This window comes from Micromys minutus (assembly GCF_963924665.1).
Source record: "Micromys minutus genome assembly, chromosome: 9".
NCBI lineage: Eukaryota > Metazoa > Chordata > Mammalia > Rodentia > Muridae > Micromys > Micromys minutus.
This window is the reverse complement of record NC_137978.1, coordinates 67,233,164-67,243,531: the sequence shown is the minus strand read 5'-3', so window position 1 is coordinate 67,243,531 and position 10,368 is coordinate 67,233,164. Positions and strand designations below refer to the sequence as shown.

Here is a 10,368-nt window from a genome sequence, read left to right as displayed (position 1 = left end):
GCCCCATGCTGGGGAGGGTACTCCCTCTTAGAGCTGCCTAACTGTTACTTGTCACAGCTCAGATGGGTCATTATTGTGTGTCGAGGCTATTTCTAACCACTGCTAGTTCCACCTCCCCAACCCCCATACAACACAGCTGGTCTGGAAAGAGATACTATCCGAAGGTCTGAGGGTGGACAAACAAGCTATGGGCACCCTGTCTAGTCTCCTGCTAGAACTGTATACAGTCAGCATTCCAATGAATAGTGCCTGGGGCTGATCTCCCATCCCCAGTGGGAAAAGCTGCAAGGCCAGCCACTAGACTAATGCTCGAGGCCCTTGGAGGAACTGAATCCACACCTTCCCTTCCCTCACCCATAGCCTCCCCTCCAACATCCCAAATAAACACACAAGACAGTGTTTTTGGTCTGAGAGTGATGGACATTTAGATGCTGCCTCACAGGGAACGGGTGGAGCAAAGACAGAGAGGTAGGGCACGGGTGCTGCCAGCCAGGGCTCAGGTCGCTGGGGTGAGAGTGAGAGGGAAAATTGCCAAGGTTAAGTCCAGTGGTCAGAGCCCAGGCTCAGAGACACAGGAGCAATGCCTTACTCTTCCCAGTATCACAAGGTGGCTGGGTGACTTCAGCCAGGTGCCTGTGTTTACTAGGAGGTAAGCAAGACCAGCCTCGGTCCGTGTAGAAGTGGGGGCAGCATCACTGGGGTCAGATCTCAGGTGGTAGTGTGAGAGGAACTAACTGGGCTAGTGACGTAGCACTGTGGCCACTGAGGTTTCTTAGGTTGGTTGAGGCTTGGGATCCAGACCACAGTTAAGGGTTTGGCCGGGCAAGGCTGGCAGCTTTCCTTCAGCCCCCAGGATCCCTCAGCTGTCTTCCCAACCCCCACCGCCGCCCTGGGAAAATCCTAATCAAGGCAGTACAAGCAAAAGGAAAGGGTGAATCCCCAGCCTCCTAAGGTGGAGGGCACTCACCCCTGGATGCAGCAGCTGGACACTGGGCCCAGCCTACTGAGCTACATCATGGCTCTTGGCTTCCCGGACACTCACAAAGGAAGACAGAACAGGGCCTGTGACCCCTTGCCCCAGGCTCCTGAAAGTCTCAAAGATGGTGTGTCCTCAATGGGACTCTGACCAGATGCATGCATAAGCACAGGGTCACAGGGCCACAATCCCCATGGACAGCTGAGGGATAATGGGTGGCTCCTGCAGTGGGTCAGAGATACTAAGGCACAAAGCTAACCTAAGCCCACTGGGGTAAGGTGGGGTTGGTACAGGCTCCAGAGGTCACTCCTACCAATCTGCAAAGCACAAAGTGACCAAGCAACAATCACGGCCAAGCCTTGACAACCTGGCACAGGATGAAAGTTCGGGTTCATGATCCTGGATGCCAGTGGTTATTGCCAGAAGGGAATGTATATGCTGGCCGGCCCTATAAAGGTCTCTGGAGATGGAGAAGACCCCTGGCTGCCACTGATACTCTAGCCCAGGCCTATGGGCCAGTCTGAGGCCTGAGTCTGGAAGGCAGATACCCATCTGGGGCTGGCAAGGTCGTGGGATGATGCCAAGGTCCCTGCATGGGCTAGTTTCCATTAGGCCCTCCATGGGGATCCTAAAGAGGGAGAGGGAATGAGAGAAAAGCAGAGACAGGGCCTTAGGGTCTCAGCGCACTTGGCAGATGGAACCCAGGTGTTCGGGTCGCCTTTGCGCTTCAGGGCTGCCTGCGCTGACTGGGTCGCCGGAAGGTCGGGTGCATGAGGTTCTCGGTGATGTAGGCCACCAGCAGGCAGATGACCACCAGCATGACACAGATGGAGCCGCCTACCGCGGTCATGGCCACCACGATCTCCTGCATAGCTGCCGGTTCAGCGGTGAACTCCACGCACTCGGCCAGCTCTGGCGGGGCGGCGGCGAGTTCGGCGCGCAGCGGCAGCGGCTGCAAGCACAGGCGGTAGCGCACGCTGTCGTGCACGTCGGGCAGCAGGTAGTCGCGGCAGGAGGCACCCAAAAGCACGCGATCACACGGGAAGCGCGTATAGGTGCCACGCCACGAGCAGTTTAGCGCGAAGACGCGCACACGGCGCGCCTCGGCAGGAGCCAGGCGCCACTGCAGCAGCACGCTGCGATTGCGCAGGACGTGGGCGCGCAGCGAGCCACCCGCCGAGGCCAGCGTTACGCAGCCGGGCGTCTGGCAGCGGAAACCCCGAACAGGGCTGCGAAAGCACAGGCGCCCACCGCCCGCCTCTGGGCCCTCGGACAGCACCTTGTAGGGGCACCAGGGCGCGTCGGGGGCCGGCTCCCAGCCCGGCGGCGTCGGGTCCACAGCGGCGCCGGATGGTGGCGCGCAGGCAGCCAACAGCAGCAGCAGCGGCGGAGCGCGCATCCTGCCGCTGGGCAGGCGCGGCGGGGCGCGGGCTCGCGAGCGCACGGGGCGCGGCGGAGGGTCACGCGGGCCGCGCCGCCGCAACCACTGCCGCGCTCGCTCCACGCAGCGCCCTCCGCCGCAACCCGCTCCGACCCGCCTCACGCCCACACCCGGTGCGCGCTCGGACCCAACGACAAAGGCGGGGCTGCCCCACGCCCCGCCCCCTTAACCCTCTCTGGGCCGCATCCCACGGGCGTGAGAGAGTCGGAAGGCGTTGGAAGGTGGTCCTAAGACAGCCCTTGCCACAAATGATGAGAACTCTCGACGGTCCTTCTATCCGGTGCTGGCCCCTCGTGGCCAGCAAGAGCATTCTGCTCGCTCTGACCAAAAGGATGAGCACTAGGACTGAAAAGTAACTTCACCGCGAGCTCCTGGATCTTTGGAGTAGAAGGCATCCACTGAGGCGAGGATTTAAGTTGGTGAAAATTGACTTATTCGGCACCTCTGAAAAGAAGTTACAGGTCAGACCGACCTCTTCTATCTCCATCGGTTCCTTCTGGTTTGGCTCCTGAAGAGGCTCATGGCAGGACAATGAAAACGACCCCACACAAAGCCACCCTAAGTCAGGTGGTATAGGCCTATAGAATCCAAGCTGCTTAAGAGATAGCCTGCCTGGGCTGGAGATATGGCTCAGTGGTTAAGAACACTGGCAGATCTTCCTGAGGTCCTGAGTTCAATTCCCAGCAACCACATGGTGGTTCACAACCATCTGTAATGGGATCTGATGGCATTCAGGTGCATACACAAATAGAGCACTTATTTATGTAAAATAAATCTGGGTTGAGAGGGAGAATAGCCTACCAAATGAGTTCAGGATCAACCTGGGCAATTTAGTGAGGCCCTCAAAATGAAACAAGATAAAAAGTAATATGGTGGCTTAAATCTTATGGTGGCCTAAATCCCAATTCTTGTGGAGGATGGATCGGCAAAGTCAAAGGTCATCCTTGACTACTTGAGACCAGTCTCAAAAACACAAAACAACCAAGCAGAGACACAGGGATTAGGGCAGGACCACTGTAGTCTTGCCCCTGTATGGTCACCAAACAGTCAGGGCCAAAGGCCTGCCTGCCCTGCCTTCCCTAACTAGGGTGTGAAGCCAGAAGCAGCTAGTTCCTATAAAGCACTAAGGAACAAGTATTCCTTAGCTGGGAAAAGAAGCAGTCAGCTGCAGTGTTCTCCTGCCTCATGCTTATTGTAAGCGTGTCTAGGAATTTCTGTAGGGCATGTCCAGAGCTACCCAGACCTTTGTTCAGTTGGCTTGCAGGTATTAGCTGGAAATATGGGTACAGAAAATGGGAAGACAGCTAAATGCTCAATCTCAGTTCACACTAGGAAGTAGAGCCGGAAGGATGCAGGAAGAGTTAGTTGGATGGTGATTTGGAAAGAAACAACCCCCGTAGGCTCATAGATTCGAATGCTTGGTCACCAATAAGTGGCACTTTTAGGAGGTGTGGACTTGTTGGATGTATGCCACTAGGGCTGGGCTTTAAAGTTTCAAAAGCCTGAGCCAGTCCCTATGCTCTCCTTCAGCCTGATCTAGATATACTGCTCTCAACTCTCTCTCCAGCACCATGTCGGCCTGTGTGCTACCATGCACCCTACCAAGATGCTAATGGACTAAACTTCTGAATCTGTAAGCCAGCCCCAGTTAAATGCTTTCTTTCATAAGAGTTGCTGCAGCCATGTTGTCTCTTCACAGCGACCCTGTTGCACAGTTTAGCTGAGTTGAAAACACACTAGTAACATAGCCCTGCCCTAGGTCTGACTTCATCCATGCCTCAAACTTGTCCTAGGGTGAGGGGCTTTCCAATGGGGCAGGGGCTCACCAATACAGGGGCAGCACTCGAGCAGCTTCCCATCACGTAAGAGAAAGCTGCTGTCTCTCCACTGGATAGAAGCTGGCCATAGGGAAAAAGGATTTTTATTACACCCTATCTCCTTAATTCTATCTATGGTGTCTTTCCAGTTAGAGACAAAGAATGGGCAAAGGCTATTGCTGTGTAAGGTCTGCCAAGCCATAGCAGGCTCAGAAGAAAGAAGCTCACAACAGGAGGCCCTACTTCCCACCCAATATTTTTAAGGCAGTTGAGCAAAGAAAGGAGAGAAATGCTGTCCCTAGACACAAGGAGCCTACCACCACCCCATTCCATGCTGATTCACTCCTGTTTCTATGTTGAAGCCCTGCAGCCTCAACCACCTCACTGGAGACTCCAAGAGTAGTGGGAACTAGGAGCTATGTTCATAACTCCATCCAAGACTTCCTTGCTACATCTTTCCAGGTCCCTGCCCACAAAACAATCAGTCAGCACAGACACAACTCTGCAAAGAGCACAGTGGGGAAGCTGACTGGAACAGGTGGCTTCACTTTGGGCTACAGCCAACTTCCTGGGTAGTCCTGCTAGAAACTGGAGGGAAAGGAGCCTGTTGTAGGCAGGGTGCCCAGAAAGTATGTCATGGGTTAGGTTAGCCAGATGGAGGAGTATTAGCATTGAGACCCAAGCACAGGAACCTTCGGGGTATTGAGACTGTTGTGGGGGTATGGAGTAGGGGCTGCCTATCCCAGGGACATTTCCAATTCTAGTGACAGTAAGTCCATTTCTCTTGGAAGAGCCTCTTTGTCAGGTCACGAGTAGTTTGGGTGGGATTGACCTTTCCCTGTTCAGGGGTTGGCAAGTGAGTTGGGCCCGGTTTGCACATTCAGACTTATGAAGCTCATGGGCAGGCGTTCATTGCTTCTGTATCAGCTGTTGTAGCTCTAAAGATATCTGAATGGGTAGCTGATTTAAAAGGAAACCAAACACAGCAAATTGCTAGAAATCTGACATGTGCACCTCCTCCAAGCGTCTAGATCTAGCCTCAAACGTAACAAGCCTGTGTGCTGGAGTTCACAGCCGTGATAGCAAAGCCACTTTTTTTTTTTTTTAAATAGGCCATGAAGCATGGGGACTCTAAGGATTTTCGTGGTGTTCTGTTTCAGATCCTGTGGAAGAATTTGGTCCATTCTAGCTTACACTGAGCTCTAGTTATGAAATGTGGACACAGATTAGCCCTGTACTGGGTTCTGGGTGAGAGGCAATGGGTGAGGGACAAAGAACCAATAAAGGATGACAAAGCCATATCTACTGGCTGCCGTAGAAGCTTGCCGTCAGAGCTGGGGAAGTTTCCTGGAGATTTGAGTATGGCTTGAAAAGGGAGAGAGATGGCAGCTCTGTGTAGCACCTACAGCCTGCTGGTTCTTTTATCCAAACACCACCTTTGATGAACACTGAGCACACATACCAGCATATTGTTATTTTCACTAACATTTTTTCTTTAAATCCAGCGACTTTGGACTACATAATGTCTATTAAAGGTTTTTTTAATCACATTTTTCTTAATATCATATGTTGCGTGTTTATACATGCATGTCACATGTGTATCATGCCACATGATATCAGAGGACATCATAAGGGAGTCGGCCTTCTCCTTCTCCATGTGACTTTTAGGGATTGAACCCAGGTTCTCAGGCTTGGTGGCAAGTCTTCACTTGCTGAGCCATCTTGCTAGCTCTTAAATAAATGCAGACATATTTAAATTATGTAAATAAATTATATGTTTAAATTATATTATATATTTAAATTTTATGTTTATACATGTCTTAAAATTTATATACATACATGCATGCATGCATGCATGCAAACTTATATACACACACGCATACATATTAATGAAAGGCTCTAACAGGCAGGAAAATGACAAACATACCCTTTCCTCCCTTTCCGTCTCCCTTGCTACAAACCATCAGATTACATTCCTATCACCCCACCCAAGGTCCATTCCCTTATTTGGCCACTGATTCAAATAAAACACCTGAAACAAAACACCTAGGTCCAATTTAAAAAATGCATTATTTGGCTAATATGTTCAATGAGAATTTACAAACTCGTCCTTTTTCTCTCCCCCCCCAAAAAAAACCAACCAACCAAACAAAAGACACTTCTGTACAAAGCACCTGCTTGCTTGCTTCTTGCTGCTTGTCTGTCTTTGCAGCCTCTATCTCCGCTTGCCCCTCCTGGGTAATAAATCTCCTTTGTGCTAAGAATTTGGTGTCTGGGTGTGTCCTGTACATTCTCAAGAGGGCCATCCTGTCTCATCATCATCATCACATTACATAGTGTGGTGATGACCTCACAGTTGAGAGGCTGAGTCAGACAATACGCTATGTTCGAGGTCAACCTGGACCTCAAAGTGAGACCTTGTCTCAGTTTAAAAATTCTTTCAAGTTACATTTACTGGTCAGATCTGGTGGTACACACCTTTAACTGCTAACACTCCCAGAACCTAGGAGGGAAAGGCAAGGAGTTTGAGGTTACATAGCAAGTTCCAAGGCTACATAGTGAGACATGTCTCCAAAAAGAAAACAACAAAAAATGTTTATGGGAGTGGAGAGATAGTTCATCAGTTGAGTACTGGCTGTTCTTCCAGAGGACCCAGGTTTGATCCCCAATATCCACATAGCTTGGCATCTCTTAACTGTACAACTCCAGTTCTAGGGGTCGGAAGCCCTCTTCTGACCTACACAGGCTCCAGGAGTGCACATAATATACAGATATACATATAGGCAAAAATACCCATAGACACAGAAAATTACATTTTTCAAATTATTTAATTAATGCATGTACACATTTGGACACCATATTTTGCCTATGGAGGTAAAAGGACAAATATAATACCAGCCTTGGTTTTTGCCTTCAAGAAAATGAGTGAGGGTCTGGAGATTTGGCTCAGTGGTTAAAAGCACTGACTGTTCTTCCAGAGGTTCTAAGTTCAAATCCCAGCAACCACATGGTGGATGTACTGACTAGTTTTGTGTCAACTTGACACAAGCTGGAGTTATCACAGAGAAGGGAGCCTCTCTTGAGGAAATGCCTCCATGAAATCCAACTGTAAGGCATTTTCTCAACTAGTGATCAAGGGGGGAGGGCCCAGCCCATTGTGGGTGGTGCCATCCCTGGGCTGGTACTCCTGGGTTCTATAAGAAAGCAGGCTGAGCAAGCCAGGGGAAGCAAGCCAGTCAGCAACATCCCTCCATGGCCTCTACATGAACTCTTTGTTTCCTGACCTGCTTGAGTTCCAATCCTGACTTCCTCTGGTGATGAACAGCAATGTGGAAGTGTAAGCTGAATAAACCCTTTCCTTGCCAACTTGCTTCTTGGTCATGATGATTTGTGCAGGAAGAGAAACCCTGACTGCTCTTCCAGAGGTCCTAAGTTCAATTCCCAGCAACCACATGGTGGCTCACAACCATCTGTAATGCCCTCTTCTGGTGTGTCTGAAGACAGCTACAATATACTCATATAAATAAAACAAATGCATCTTTTTTAAAAAAAAAAAAAAAAAGCTTGGTATCTATGCTAGGTGTTGTATTTTATAAAAAGATAAAGTGGGGGAGGGTGAGATAGCTCAGTAGTTAAGAGCACCGACTGCTCTTCCAGAGGTCCTGAGTTCAGTTCCCAGCAACCACATGATGGCTCACACCCATCTACAGAGAAATTTGATAACCTATTCTGGTGTGACTGACAGTTACAATGTACTTATATACATTAAATACATTTTTAAAAAAGATAAAGGGAGGATATGTTCTGGTGGATATGTGGTCAGGTAAGGGGAAAGGGGGTGCCTCCAAGGGCCAATGCTGAAGCATCCCTTCCCCATGAGGATGACCATGATATGTAGTATAGATTAGAGTTTATTCAGGGCATAGGGAGGGGAGTTGAGATAGAAGTAGAGACAGAGAAAGTCAGGGGGACAGAAAGAGTAGAGGAGTAAAGGCTAGACATGAGCATGTGGACAGAGCGAGGGGGGAGGGGCAAGGGGACAAAGCAGGAGCAGGAAGTGAAGAACAGAGAGTGAGAAGGGGGCAAGCATCCCCTTTTATAGTGAGGGCAGAGCATAGGCAAAATGCTAACAGTAGGGATATTGGAAGAGGGTGGAAATATTTGAAGGAGAGGCTTTGTTGGAGGACTTCAGGTAATTAGGGAACCCCACGTGACTCCTTAGTGCAGAATGGCAGGATCGAGCATGGCAACAGAGCCCAAAGAACCACTCAGCCACCACCTCAGCCAGCTGATGATGGCACTTGGTACAGAGAGGAAAACAGATGTGGTGGTTTGAATATCCCCGGTCCAGGGAGTGGCACTATTAGGCGGTATGGCCTCGTTGAAGGAAGTGTATCACTATGGGGGTGGGTTTTGAGATCCTCCTCCTAGCCAAGTGGGAGTTAGTCTTCTACTAGCTGCTTTTGGAATAATATATATATATATATATATATATATATATATATATATATATATATATATATATATATATGAATGAAAATTTCCCAGACTATCAAACGTCACATAATCACAGAAACTATCTGCTAATCACAGAAACTATCTGCAGCTGGCAAAACCAGCTCTCTGCCAGAGCAAATCTCAGTCAGCTGAGACCAGAGAGCTGAGACCTTTAGTTAAAGCTTGACTTATTATTAGTATGATATATATCAGAACTAATCCTTTATGTGGTTCTATCCCTTTCCCACTTGTCCGTAGGAGCAGTCATTTGCTATATTCATTCTCCTCTCTCTGTTTCGCTGTTTAATATTCCTGGCTTCTTCCATCCACCATGTTAACTTAAGATTGTAGACTACCCAGGTCCTGAAGAATAATTTTATTTCTAGTATTTAGCTATTTAGAATTTGTTTCATACAGGTGAGTGCATCCCTGTTGAGCTTCGGTCTGTTACCATGTATTGTAGTGCAAATTACTGGCCCTTATTACCCCCAGGGATGAGGAAACTCACAGACCCAAGTGATACTATGTAACCTGGACCCCAAGTTATCTCTGATTGGTGAATAAAGTTGCCTGCAGTCTATAGCTGGGCAGAAGAGAGATAGTCAGGGTTTCTAGGTTTTGGGGTCTGAGGCAGGAGACCACAAGAAAGAAGAAGACACTTTGGGGTAGGTGAGTCATGAAAACTTGGCCATGAGAGTTGTCCAATTGGAGTTAAGAGCAGCCCAGATGGAACGTGAAAAGTTCTAAATGCAGGGGAAGTAGACAATAATATCGTGAGGTTAGATATCTTTCCAGCTCTAGTGCATTAAAAGTTTACTACAAATATAAAACTTACATATCTTCCATCTGGGAACTGAATAACCAAAGAGAGTTGAACCCAATAGAGATTAAATAATGATTTCACACATCCCATGTGAAAACATGACCTCTTTAAAATGCCTTAGCCCTATCCTCTCTATAGGATACCTTCCTATCTCACCATAACCTTGCTCCACACTGGAGAGCTGATGGTGACCTCATAACCCTTGGCTGCCCCTCCTCCCACTCAGTTGGTTCTTTCGAAATGGACAGTTTCATCAGATTGTCTTCCAGCTCTTCCAGCTTTTCTCTGACCCAGCCACCCTCCAGCACAGTGTCTGTCTCTCTTTCCTTGTGCAGGAAGCTCCTGCAGTCTTGCTCAGCCACCATGCCAGGCCTTTTTGTTCTCTTTCCTCTGGTACTCTTTGCTTCTTTATCTACCCACAGCAACCTCTCCAGCTGCACAGCCAACTCTGCAAACCTTTCAGAAACAAATTGTAGAGGGAACTATTTATTGTTTTCCCCTTCCTTCTCAGGCCCCACCATTTCCACCCACTGTTTTCCCAACTGCTTAGCCAGTCTTTCAACTTTTTTTTTTTAAAAGATTTATTTATTATACATAAGTACACTGTAGCTGTCTTCAGACACACCAGAAGAGGGAATCAGATCTCATTACAGATGGTTGTGAGCCACCATGTGGTTGCTGGGATTTGAACTCAGGACCTCTGGAAGAGCAGTCAGTGCTCTTAACCACTGAGCCATCTCTCCAGCCCTTTCAACTTTTATTGAAACAAAATATATGAAGAAGAAAAAGAAAAAAAACAGAAAATATTCCAGCA

The 10,368-nt window shown here is 48.6% G+C and overlaps 1 protein-coding gene across 1 annotated transcript; it reads right to left on the bottom strand.

Moving 5' to 3' along the window:
* Positions 1–414: 414 nt before the first annotated feature.
* Positions 415–2,500, bottom strand: FNDC10 (fibronectin type III domain containing 10). The gene has a single exon (XM_080920704.1). It carries the CDS (start codon positions 2,373–2,375, stop codon positions 1,704–1,706), a length of 672 nt encoding a protein of 223 aa, XP_080776830.1. The 5' UTR covers positions 2,376–2,500; the 3' UTR covers positions 415–1,703.
* Positions 2,501–10,368: the final 7,868 nt, after the last annotated feature.

Coding starts and splice junctions, on each gene's coding strand:
- FNDC10 (XM_080920704.1), bottom strand. CDS start 2,375: ATGCGCGCTCCGCCGCTGCTGCTGCTGTTGGCTGCCTGCGCGCCACCA.